The following is a 14,444-nucleotide window of genomic DNA, read 5'->3' on the forward strand; positions in this document are numbered from 1 at the left end:
AAAGTAACTTCAAAATTGACAGCAGAATAGTTTCACGCAGAAACTCTATTTGCGGCAAAATAAAGATTCGACTCTTAAGTACCTACATAAATTATTAAATATTTGTTTAATTCTTCAAAAATTTAATTATGTCCTCACTCTGCATATTATTTATGTTATAGAAAATGTTAATGTTATATCTTTATAGAAAATATTTGAATATCTCCCAATTCTGAATAACCGTTATCTGCACTTTGATAATTAGCCAGTGCCTGCAGTCTCGACTACCACACAACAAAAATTGGTCGCTATACCGATGTTTCTTTCAGATTTTACAGTAACCCCGAGAAAAAATGTCGTTACAACAACTTTCCCCTATACTTATTATACTCTCTGCTACTACTCTAGTTATATCGAGATTAGTATAGGATTTCTAAGATATTGGGTAGGTAGTTATCTCTCCATCATATCGGTACCTATGTAAAAAAAGCCAGCTGGCCAGGAGGAGGTTTTCAATCGGGAACTCTGGGTTTTAAGCGTGAATCAATGTCTCAATGACAAAGTATATAGTAAAGTACAGTGGAAATTAAGGGTAGGTATACTCTCTTATTGCAGTTCAGATATAGCAGTAGTAGCTTCTACTGGTTTTAGCTAATAAAAATAAAACACACAAAACAATACTAAAATGGTTTATAAAACGCATTAAATACATACATTGAACGTAAAAATTTAATTAAATAACTGAAGTTATTTGATTAAAAAATACAAACCAGAGTCAACTATAAAAAAATAATGACTAAGTACATAATTTTCATTAGTACCTACCCTTTATTGCAGGTAACTTTTTTGGCTTAAATAAAAAATAGGCTGAATGATAAAACGATAATTTAATATTTGGAGTTGAAATAAAAACATAAGCATTATTCTTATATTAAACAAACCTAATCCTTATTATAAACTTATGTGGTAAGTGATGTTGGTAACTTTATTTTGTAGCCTATTTAAAATATTCTAATATTAATTTTAGGAATCACAGAACACCGATGTCTTCTTAGATACAAACTTAGGCACTAATAACTTAAATATTTTTGCTAAAATCATGAAGATGTGGGAAACAGTTGATCGTAAGGAACTTTTAAGAACAATTTATTGGCTACTCTGACGCCGATTCTCTTCCAGTTAGCCTGAGCATAAGGCAGGAATTCCTTGTAAAGCGTTCTCCAGTTTTCGTTGGCGAATCTTGTACCCAAGTCAGCTGAAAAAAAAGAACATGCAAATCTTTAGTTTATTTTACAACACAATATCTTTAACGCCCACATTCATTTAAATTAAATCGGCTGTTCTCGCACGTTATACTTAGGTATTCATATCTAATCAAAAAGTCTAACGCTAGCAAAAAATCGCAAGACAGGTCTTAAGTACTTAATGCAAAAAGTATTAGGATAACTTAACGTATAGAGACGAGATTAGAAAAACATTTCTAGACATATTGTAACTATTATTATATATTAACTACAGAAATGTAGGTATGATATTTCTAAAAAAGTATTTTTAAAGTTGTTGCAAATATCGATAATCTCTTTTTTTTTAAGTCATTCGGTTAAACCGTTAGAAATATTGATCGAATAGAAAGTTAACTCACTTAATTCTCTCGATTCCGGGTTGTCGTTTTTGAAGAGTGTGACAATGCTGCCAAGGTCGGGTCTCATGTAGAAATCTGTGATACGTATATACGTCTCAGTGCCGTTCTTCTCCGGAACTCCGTCGAGTTTCCACGTGTACACCAAGTCAGCTGTAAAATATTAGACGAAAATAAGCAAAAAGAACAATCGCACTAGGTAATAAGAACTAATTTAAAGGTACTCTTAAGACTGGAAGGAGAAAGAAGACTGGAAAGGTACCCTTGTTTGTAACAGTTGTGAAATGATTAGAGGCGGTTGCTATCCACCAACAGGAAAGTACACCTCTACCTAACCTTTAATGATGACATTGGCATGTGTTCTTTGATTTTTATTTTTTATGGGGGAAAATCATCCATAACTTCTCCCGCTTTGGGCGAGGCGTGAGGGAGTGTCAGACTCTTATTGACTAAAAACCACCCCGTTCCTACTCCTGCCCTTCGAGCCAGAGTCCCGGTAAACCTGCTAGGTAGTCCGCAGCTCCGGGATACATAGGCATAGTTAATGTAATGATAGTGTTGTAAATATATTTCCTGCGTATTATAAGCATTATATATATATTTTTTTAAAAAAACGTTGCCCCACACTAGGTTTTCTCCTCGGTCGTGGGTGCGTTTACAAACATACAAGTTCACATACACATGACACCCAGACCCGAAACAACAATTTGTGGATCACACAAAGAGTTGCTCCGTGCGGGAATCGAACCCGCTACCCGTTGCGTGGCAGCCAGTTGCCCAGCCACCGCACCAACCGGCGGATGTAGGTATATGATATGTAGAAGTACTGAGTAACACTTACTCATCGTAGTATTAACTTGTCCGTAGGCTACAATCTTCAGAGAGTTGAACTGCCCTTCTCCATAATAATCGGCTTTGACTGAAACTCTTGGTCCACTCAGGTCCACTTCTAAATGGAATTTGTCATCATCAGCGCGTAATCTGGAAAAAATATTAATAGATATTATAAATCAAATAAGATATATTTTCAATACTTATGTTTTAAATTCCGTTGTGGTTGCGAGTTGCACTATTATTGCATTACGTAATTTATTTGTTGTATTAATAATATGTTGATTAATTTTGTTTAATATTAATATCTTCCTTTGTAAACAAAGGACAAGGCTACAATATTTATTTCTTTTGCTTTCAGGTTCAGGACCTATAAAAGGTCCGTTATGCACCGTTATGATGAGTAAACAGAGTTATGGAGTAAAAAAATATAAAGTATTGTAATTTTAACCCAAAAACTCACAGGCGATGCAATCTCTCAGTGACAACATGATTAAATAAATAAATTAAAAGCAAAACAAAACATATTAATGATAATATAATTATGTAATAAATATGTAAATAACTATACCTGGCGTCATGAACAATGGCCTCCTTCAAACCTTCCACGTAAATGTTCTTTAAATTCAATTTCGCTGCGATCTGTAATGTCAGAAACAAAATTATATAATCAATGGCAGATAATTAACTATGGCCATCGAATACCGGTTCACTACTCAGACATGAATAATTTTATAAACACTATACATATGTATATTTTGCATTATAGAATACAGCTGGTGGAATGACTACAACGATTTTAAGATTCACCTTGTGGCAAATAATTGATCCTAATAGGTATTTAGTATCTATAAACACTGAGCAATTAACTTAAAATTAACAGTCGGTAAGTTTTAAAGTCTATTTTAGAGACAAATAGGTATGTCTAGGGCCTTAGGGTCCACGGTCCGAAGCTGCGGACTGCCTAAAGGGTGGATTTTTAAGAGTTTGACACTCCCTCTTAGGGTTGCCAGGTCCGGACTGATCATTTCCTGGACATTCCTGGACAAGGGCCAAAAACGGGATCTGAGTTCTGAGAATGGGACTGGCGAGCACGTTACAACGTTTAGTTTGACTTTTGCAGCTTGTATGCATGTATAGTTTTGTATTTTTGTGAAACAAATCTAATATTTTTTCATTCCGGGACAGCAAAGTAAAATTACTGGTCACGGGACATCTGGCAACTACTTTACCCTAGTAAAGTAGTTGCCGGAAATCCCGGTCCGATCTGGCAAGGGAGTACTCCCTCTTGCCTCGCCGAAGACGGGAGAAGTCATTGGAAGTTTTTCAGACCTTTAAAAAGGGTCCACGGTCTATCTAACTTCACACGGCTTTGAAATCTAAACGTATTAAAAGGAATAATTATTTCTTAGGTATTTAACATCAATTTAAGAGATAAGGGTAAAATATTAATTTGTGAAGACTTTAGAGAATTAGGTCCCGATGATGTCAATACTTTCTGGGAAACTTCGTCATTGTTCTCTCACGTGTGTCTATATTTTGTTGCGACAGTCAGAAAAACCTTACAATCCACAGGTTTTCTCATGGTATTGCTTCTATTGTTTAGCTTTAAACATGTAGGTAAAGATGTCCTGCGTTGACGCAAGAAAATGTGTGTCCTAAAAACTTTGTGAATGAAACTGTTCGAGTAACTAATAGGTAAACTAAACTGTCGTTGTGTGTGTGTTTAAGGAAACCGAAAATTGTTACGTCCTCATAGAAACTCAACGACACGGTTGGATTCAACTTTAACGTCACATCTTTTATGAATGTAACATATATTTAGGTGATTATCTATTTCTCTTACGCCCTCCATTTAATTCACCATTTAGTATAATGTAATGGTTGTGTCATTGTGCCCAAATAGACGTACTACTGAATAAAAAGAGGGCTAATGACATAGACATACATTAATATGAAAATACATAACTACTAAGTAAAGCAACAAGTTATCCTGTATAAGTAGTTGACAGAATACCGTCGTATATATATAGTAGGTACCTACACACTTGTTTGGCGATATATAAGTATAGCCATGGACTCAAACTTTGAAGGTTAAAATCTTGATCTACTATTCGTATAAGGTTTGTGTCAACTGAGTTACCTTCATATTCCACTGAATAATTGATGGTATCTAGTGTCTACATAATTACACGGCAGTTAGACCAGTTAGTAAGGTTAGGTTACCTGGGTACCTAATCATAAACTACATAATGTTGTTTTTTACAGTAGCATCTAAGATAAGACTTCAAATAAAGGATTTCTGTGTAAGTTTTAATAACAATAATATAAAAACTACGTCATACATTATTACAAGATTGTATGTATTAGGTACCTAGGTAAGTTTAATCTATACTTATAATAAATCTGTAGAGAGGTCAATTCTGTACATTAAATATATTTCCAAAATAACTATCAGCGGGTGATTAGTGATCGATACTGACGCCAAAAATGCAATCAGAAAAATTTTTGTCTGTCTGTCTGTCTGTCTGTCTGTCTGTCTGTCTGTCTGTCTGTATGTTCTTTATAGAAACAAAAACCACTTGACAGATTTCAACGAAACTTGGTACAATTGTTCTTTATACTCCTGGGCAGGTTATAGTATACTTTTCATCACGCTACGATCAATAGGAGCAGAGCAGTGAAGGGAAATGTTGGGAAAACAGGAGAACTTACTCCACTTTTTAAGCTTCCGTCGCGTGTGCAGCCTTAATGGTTAAAGCTACACAGAAATAATGTATGACGGAAATATTCTCCTTAAAATTGTTTAAAAAATATTCCACGACAGCAAATGTCTATCTCTTATGGTTGACTCACAATAACACGTATAACTCCCGATAGCTTAGCAGTTTGGAGCTTTCTGATTATATTTGTCTACTCTTACGTTTATAACACTCTCATTCATTCATTGATTCATTCATTCATTCATATTATAATATATCTGTAAAAGGGTCAATTCTGTACATTGAAAATATTGAAAGAATAAATAGCAGAGGGTGTTACTGGATCGATACCAAACCCAAATATGTGATTAAAAATGTTTTTGTCTGTCTGTCTGTCAGGCATCACGTGAAAACTAACGGTTCGATATCGATGAAACTTGGTATAATTATACCTTATTATCCTGGGCATAAAATAGGATACTTTTTATCCTGGAAAAATACGAAGAAAAAAAAATCTTTATTCTTCAGTTTTATTCTACAGAACGCGAGCTCAACAGCAGTAGCTCAAAAGAGGGATCTCCTTAATTATTATGGGCCTCGCCGTATTTGGGTCCAATAGGTATTGATAAGATGTCATTGTCAGAGTTAATCAAAATGGAGAGATAAAACTTCCACGCGAAGACCAACATCCGCGCGGACGGAGTCGCGGGCGGAAGTTAGTTGTTACCTATACCTACACGTGGTGTTTTGGTGTAGAGCGACACGAGGTCCTACACGCTTCTGCCTCTATCTAGCACAAACTACCACAGGAAATAATGGCTGAGGTAAGGTAATTTCGTGAACTTTGAAAAAATCTCGATTAGTTTCAATCCACACTGGGACGCATAATTAGGCGCTTTGTGCGCGATGTAGTTCACGTAAGTAAGCCATTCATTAGAAGAAGAATTAGTAGCTAATGCATGTATGCATCGTACATCGCACCTTATCTATCTAATCGGGACTGTGAGTCTTTTTGTTGTACCCCATGTATTTAATAGTAATTCTCAACAGAAACGTTTAGTTTCGCCGTAGTTATGGCTAACGTATACCCATGTACATGGTCGGAATATCAATGAAGGAAACGACCTCCTTTTTTATAGGTTTGGATATCTTCTTATCATAAAAACCTGACGATGTTATAAAATAGTTTTTATGTTACTTAATTAATTTTTTTGCCCCATTCTTTTATCAATATCCACGTGTCTTGAATTGTTGATTTGATACTATAGCGTTAGTTTCTGTCAAAGACAAAACCATGGACGAACTCGAAGACATCCCGGATCAGGCTTAGACTTAAAAATGCCTTGGTTACCGTCTGCTTAGTTTTATTAACTCGTACATACATAGGTAAGCCAATTATTAAATATGCTGTTAAGTTTTTGTTTTAATTTTGTTCCCAAGTTTGTATATTTATTTACATTTACATAGTTACTAAACTTGAATGATACTTAAATTAATTATAAATTCGTCTGACAAAAGTTATATTATGATGTGTGTGTTTCGTGTGTGAACAATGAACACCGCGATACAGTATTTCGGTAACTAAAGATTTTGATTCTGATGACGAAGTCACGACTAGTCTCACGGTATCTCTAAGTCTGTTACTTAACAATGCTACATTTTAATACATTTCCTTATTTCTTTAATTACGGAAGCACCTAATCTAGCCAAGCAGTTGCATTTAAATAAAACAAGAACAAAACAAAGGATTCTTTATAATTTGATTAAAAAAGTAATAATATTTAAATATTCTACGGATGTTACCTACATACGATACCTACTTATTTAATTATTTTACTTTTAGTGCACTAGCCTAACCTAGGCATTGATATATTAATTCAAATTATACAAGAAAACACATTTCCCGCACCTATTGAAGAAAAAGGTTCATTTACTGAAAGAATAGCATACCCATACCTCGAGTTTTTTGGTATCTAGCCTAAAAATATAAACATACAGGATAATGTGATATAAGTACAAATTAGACTATAATGATTGTTTATGACACTCAATAACAGAAATTAACACGCACTTCTATCCTTCCATCACACGTGGATGATTTTAATGTCCCTAATACACAACGCTGATGAAGGTTGAATTACGATTTATTTAGAGGACATTAGAGATTATAAAATTTGCCTAACCAGTTTAACAATTAGAAGGTGGTAAAATGTATAAAAATCTTGTTGGCGAAATATATTTAATTTAGGATGAGATCATTCTTTACGAACAATAACTAGGTACATACCTAAGATCTAAGATTACTTTAAATTAAAATAGCTTTATTATGCATATCAAGTACCTATTTATATTAAATTTTAAGTCTAGACTTTAAAAAGTATAATTCAGGCGCTTGCGAGAACTAGTGTCATGAACTTTTTTACACTATAATATTAAGTAATAAATAGAATTTTTATAGGAACGTAATTCAATAAAGAGGACACACACTCGGTAGAGCAAAAATAATTTAAAATTAGGAAACTGTATATGAGGACTGTACTTCCAACTGTGAGACCAAACTCATAAGTGGAAATCAAACAATTAACCACATTACCATTTGAAAACGATCATAGATTTGAACACAACTATTTTACCTTGTCTTAGATAAAAGCGTAACGAAATAAATGTCATTTACATATAAGGATTTAAAAAGCATTCAGCAGATCTAGGTAAAGCCGGTTGAGTTTCCTTCGCTTTTAACCTTCAATTTAATATTTCCAACTTCAGAATTCAAACACAGAGGTTGCCTGATTGAAGGTTGGCAGGCAAATGGTTCAATTTGCTTATTTTTTTATTGCAATACAATATTCTTAATTGCTTTCGTGAACCACAACCTGACCTACACCTAAGTACATTCTAGATTTTGAAATTCTTTGCTTTGTTGACTATATTGATATGCAATGTTAATATGTTAATAAGTATGATATATGTGGAGATGTGGAGCATGGAAGAATAACACACTGTATAAAGCAACGGGTCAAAGGGCCTAGAACTCATGCACGGTACACACCTTACAATTTAACTCAATCGAACCAAGAATAGATAAAACTATGTAACTAAAACTGCACACTGAAATCGTAAGGTATGCAGGCATAAATCTTAAGATTTAACTGTACAATTCGACTGTACAAGTAAAACTGCACAGTTATATTATGGTAAGGTGTGCAGCCGCTATTAATGGACACTATCAAATTACTATTATATAACTATGTAGAATATAAAAATAATATAACTACTTAGCATAAATAAATATTAGTTGACTATAAAAAAATAGAACCGGTGGTACAAGTATCTATTTATGTTCGTGCATTATACATAATGTTTATTATATTTATAATTAGCAGCAATAGTTTTTTTTTTAATTTATTACAAGTTTTATATCGTTAATTAATGAGTTCTCAGGATTGTTTTAGTAACACGTTTTTATTATTTACTTTAATAAATATTTTTTGGTTATCATATTTATCATGCTTTAGGTAAATACAATTTTCGTGCATATAGGCAGGTAATGTTTATAAGGTTAAAATTAATTACTGAATTATTTGAGTACGTTCTTGTAACAAGTTTAAACTACCTACCTGATACTTTAAGTTTTGTAAATAAAATTGGGTTCAGGAAGAAGGCTTATTAAGATCTGAATCGGATGAGGTAAGAAGTGTATGATATGTCCTTTATACTATAGTATTATACAAATGATGTAATGGACATTGGCCTTATTACCTAGTAGCATTCCTATTCCATACATTTATAAGTATATTCTTGGTACTAGTACTTTACTTACAAATAAAAATAAAAGTCTTTGATTAACTCAACATAATGGTAACATTACTCTGGTGTAGCGGGTGTCCATGGGCGGCGCTGATCGCTTACCATCAGGTGATGAGGTGACTCGTTTACTCGTTTGCCTCCTTTTCCGTACAAAAAAAAATATAGAATATACCTTCCTATACACTAAACCATTCACGTTTCCGTCAATCTTACCATAGAAACGGTTTGTTTAAAGACATTGTACATGTTTCTAATATTTCCGTGAGACATACAATGAACAGTAGGTACGTAGGTATACTCAAGGACAAAGATTTTCTCAAGTAAACAGGTTTAGTAAGTTGTTCCTATTATTTAAGACATTTGGACATTTGACAGAACATGAATACGACACTAACACTAGTTTTATGAGGTCAGGCAGGGCAAAAACATAAACCATTTTGGTAAATACTAACTTGACAGAACTATAAAACTCTTAAAATTACACAGTTCTTTATACTTATTCGAATGTCTTTATTTAATGGTTTCTGTGACCCAGTACCTACATCCTGAATGATAGGGTTTTTGTAATGACATAGGTAGGTAACTAACTACCTACAAATAAGACATTATTATTATCTGAGAGTCCATTTCCTGCCTAGTATATTTGTTTTTCTAGGACACACGTAAACACACGCAATGTATTGGATATAATAATTCACTTCTCTTGCAAACTGACTTTAGTTTGCAGTGCACATTATGTACCTATGTACCTACATTAATTTGTTTTAAGGTATAAAAGAATACGGAAATATTGTTACAATAAAATTTTAATGGTCTTTAATTTTAATTGAGCATTATTGCTTAATTGCGTACCTAGTTTATACATATACATACGGATTACGTCTTAAATAAAAATAAAATTTATGTCATATCACGCATTGTCCATAAAGCATTCAAAGGGCAGTAGTGAAAGTGAAGTTTACAACCTCACAGAACTGGTATAACAAGAAATGAACCAGAAAACAATATATTTATTGTAACACATGACAATGCTACACGACTTGTAAATTATACGCTTTTCTGTCAAACATTCGGACCATGAGTCACTGTTTGGTTATTATTAAACATGTTAAGATGTAGTTAAATAGGAAAATATTTAGTTTTCTGTTTCATTTAGATAGGTAAATCTATCTGTAGTATCTGCAACCTAAGTAGTTAAAGTCTGTTTGTTTAAATTCTCCGGTCGGAGTATGAGAAAACCTTACTGTCATACTCAAAGTCACTCAAAATGGTTAAGTAGGTACTTAACCTAGTCCTTAGCAAAGAACAAAATCGTTACTAAGGAATAGTTTAACTAATCATTAAAAGTTGAGTGTGTGTTAAATGTGACTTATTTCTTATTCTAAGATTGGAGTTGTCTAATAAGAAGACAATGAAAAGTTTTAGTTATGATAACTTTCAAACTGAAATATTTCTGCTCCTAAAATTTCAAGCTTTGAAAGTTTTCTGAAAACAAATTGATGACAAAATGAATTCGGTTACTGAGATATCTTAAGTGGTATAGATAACAAGCGAAGGAACCAACCTACGTGGAGTTCAAATGACAATAATTTATATTAAAGGAGTTGACGAACAAGACAGAACAAGACTCAGGCGTTGTGAAAAATATTATCTAACATAACATAAAATAATATTTTGAATTTAGACCTCAACGACCATCATTGGACAACTGCTCATGCTCATGTAACAGACATGTTGCAGTTATTCGCCAGGAAAATAATGTCTTAATTTAACTAGGTACTTGTTTGACCTCATCGTACATATCCTTCTGCAAAACGATTAGTTTTATCCACAGTAAGGCTAAAGGAAAATGATTACAGAATAGGTCATTAGGTATCTAGAACCTAGGTACAGTAATACCGATTTTCATCGCTGATACTAATGAAAATTAAGAAAACAACCTAATTGTATCTACACAAACCACAAAAATGTTAAAATAATTCAGTTTTAAACCTGTTTGCACTTTATCTCCCTTTGATTTTGGCCATCGAACCGTCAGGTAAACTTAAAAATCATTTTTTTTTTTGCGACAACCTTTAAGATTTTTTTGCTACCTTGGATCAGTTTCAATTATAAGGTTCTTTTATTTTATTTTTTTATGGAACACGCCGTAAACGAGGAGACATATCACCTGATCGTAAGCAATCGCCGCCGCCCATGGACACTTGAAACACCAGAGGCGTTACAAGTGCATTTGCCGGCCTTTTGGGGGTTAGGAATTTAAGGGTTGTTGGGGAATCGGGTATTGGTAAGATTCGGAAAAGGGAAATTGGGCCTCCGTTGCGTTATGTTGCGGATAACATCGAATTAAATGACACAGTGTTCGTGTTATTTATGTTATAAGAAAATTTGTACCTGATTATTCTTATACTCCATGCGGAATTCCTTCTGTAAGTAAGGATCAATGGGTGGCACTCCCAGCTCGTCTATCCCATTGATCATAGTTGCAATGCCTTGTCGCACAGCCTCCGCCATGCAGTCGTTAACGTCTATAGCATTTCTGTCGCATACTTTGAAGTATTTTTCTGAAATAATAAATTAAGATTAATCAGCATTTAATTGGAATCTGTAAATAAGGACGACCACTAAGCACAAGGTCCATGGTTTTCTGGGTCAAAACATTGATTGAGTTTTGCATTCAGGTAGGTCACATTCTGATCACGAAATTCTAAGCTTTTTGGTAACATTTTGTGGTAGGTATTAATTCCTCGTAGTAACATAGTAAGCAAATGTACCTAAAATTTGCTTATGTGTCCTCCAATATAATATTTTTCCTTAAGAACTAGAATTAATCCACTAGCACTGATACTACGAGAACTCAGAGATTTAGGCCTCTTTCAAATAAACAGTCAAATATCAACTTTAAAATTAGGTAGCACAGTATTCAAAGTCCATTGGAAACTATCAGTGATAAATGCTGGTTTAGTTGTTTTTCTCCAGTTTCCACGGTAATTGTATGCTGTTAATACGTGGAAATAGGTATACCTACCGCAAATAGCTAAGCAGTTGTTAACTATGATGACATTAAAAGTCACAAATTATAGAGCTCTATGCCGTTAGAGCAATTAATACTGATTAGATGATTATCACCATGAAAGTCATCACTGCGCATCTGGCCAAGAATATGTTTATAATTTAGGTAGGTTTCATAATTTATTTATGTATTTGGGCAACACAATATTACAAAACACACACAAAAATGTAAAAAAATAATCAATTTGAAAGTAATCTGTATTTACTTTTAAAATATTATGAATTAATTTATAATAAACAATTTGACACAGACAGTAGAAATATCTGTTTGAGTAAAAATTTAAAAAAATAGTACCTAAGTAATTTATCTTAAAAAAATAAAATAAAATAAGTAACACTTACTAATATCAACAGCACCGTAACAAACACTTAAAATCATAAACAAACTAAAAACTGTTTTAAAACCGAACATTTTGAGTTATTTTATTTTAATTTATTATTAAAAAATAATTTATGAGAGACGAGTAGTGCGGTCTATGTTATGGCATCGTTTGTAAGTTTCGGTCCAGTGGTGCGCGCGCGCCGCTCCGCCCGCCGTATGTTCAAGAGATTGCATAAAGCGCAGCCTTCAATGTCACTACTGGTTTGGTGAATACATAATATAGTTAGGTAATAATATAATAATACCAATCTACATATTATTGTATTTATATTCCACTTATTATTATATTCTATTAATTTGATAATAGTCTGCCAACATATAGGTACATTGCTAAAAAAAGAACGAGTATAAGATTATATAACTACATGATATGTATTAAATTATAATTTTTAATTTTAAACGATGTAGAAAATAAAGTGCAAGGTGCTATAAACGGAAATATTAATATTTATATACCTATTTAAAGTTGCTATGTAGCTTTTTAGACATTTAGTATCTACGTATTTATTATATTATATTTTAGTTATTTATGTATTTATAAACTCGCCTAGTCCTTTATCCCGGCAAACCTCGTATTTCTGCAAAAAAATTGGTTGAAGTTATTAAAAAAATGGTTAACTTTCTCCATATTTTTACTGTAAACTAAGATTTTCCTTTCCCTGTGTTCATTTTATACATAGACCAGTTATGTATTCTATTACTTTAGAAAATATTCGAAGGAGAATCAGGTACCCAACAATTTATTATTAATTAAGGATCGAAAAAAAAAAACGTTACCGTACGTTGAAAGACTTGAAAGATAGCGTTTCCACAGCGCCATCTGTCCAATGTCTACATAACGAAGTAATCAAACCACAGGCTTAACAAAACAAGCAGTGTGATAAACAAGGAAGTCTTAAGTTATGAGTGCTTTAGCTTTCATTAAGTAATTTAGTTTCTTTTCGATGGCAGTCTCATCTACACTTGAGAGTAGAAAAATCATTTTTAGATGAATATTACTTAGGTGCTTATCTGATAGAAGTATTTTATTAATTGGTGACGTGTGCCATTTCAAAGAAAATTTTATTACCTTTACAATGAGAGTATTTTATTTTGTAGTAAGATTTTTTTTAAGTTACAGAGGATTCCTTTAAAATGTAAAATAGCTAGGGGCTCCGTGTTTTTGGCTCCTTGTTGTATTTATTTATGTATTTTTGGCGTATTCTCTTCACACACATTCATTAAACTTATTTCATTACCCACGTTAACTAAATAACTTAAGTTGACATACATTGTGACCCCATATTTTGTAAGCCCGTTCGCTACCAACCTTCTACTGGCTACGCAAGACAGTTTGCTTAAACTATTTAATGCATTTTCTTTGCTCATATAAGTATGTAGTAGGTACCTTCTTAACTTTATGTCAAGGTTTACAATATTCAGTTCACAGAACTGAACCTTAAGTTGATCTTTATTTTGTTTATCTGCATAGTTTTGTTTTCTTTATAAAACGTTGGCACATTAGGATTTCTCCTGTATCGTGTGTGCGTTTACAAACATACAAGTTCACATACACATGGCACACAGTTGTTGATCACACAAAGAGTTGCTTCGTGCCGGAATCGAACCTGCTGCTCGTTACACGGCAGCCAGTTGCCACATACGAGATAACCAAGCTGACTCTACAACAACTTTTCGCCAGATAAGCTGTTGATGCCATGAACCTTGCTAAGGCTCTATTCTTAACCTAAGTTAAGAGTATCGGCACCAATTCGTTGAATTATACAGTATACATACACTACTTCAAAAAACCTATGCCAATAAGTACTTGAAATATAAATAACAACTTTTTGCTTATCGCAAGCATTGAACCAGTACATCCATATTCCATACACATGTATAGTTATACAGTATCAAATGATTTTTCGAAAGTTAGGCGCCCGACAGTCGGAATTAAGCGTCATGGTTGACGAAGTTGAGTATCAACTTTTTTATTTCCTTTCTATAAAAACTTAATATTCTTATGCTTAGTTAGGAATGCTATTAGGTACTT

At 33.2% G+C, this 14,444-nt stretch overlaps 1 protein-coding gene across 1 annotated transcript; it reads right to left on the reverse strand.

Annotated features, from left to right (window-relative positions):
- Positions 1-893: 893 nt before the first annotated feature.
- Positions 894-12,572, reverse strand: LOC118279107 (circadian clock-controlled protein daywake). The gene is made up of 6 exons (XM_035598642.2): positions 12,373-12,572; positions 11,353-11,522; positions 3,021-3,091; positions 2,460-2,599; positions 1,622-1,771; positions 894-1,234 (listed from the first exon to the last, which is right to left on the reverse strand). Exons 1-6 carry the CDS (start codon positions 12,440-12,442, stop codon positions 1,077-1,079), a joined length of 759 nt encoding a protein of 252 aa, XP_035454535.2. The 5' UTR covers positions 12,443-12,572; the 3' UTR covers positions 894-1,076.
- Between the last annotated feature and the right edge of the window lie 1,872 nt (positions 12,573-14,444).

Source organism: Spodoptera frugiperda, chromosome 15 (genome assembly GCF_023101765.2).
Source record: "Spodoptera frugiperda isolate SF20-4 chromosome 15, AGI-APGP_CSIRO_Sfru_2.0, whole genome shotgun sequence".
NCBI classification, from domain to species: domain Eukaryota; kingdom Metazoa; phylum Arthropoda; class Insecta; order Lepidoptera; family Noctuidae; genus Spodoptera; species Spodoptera frugiperda.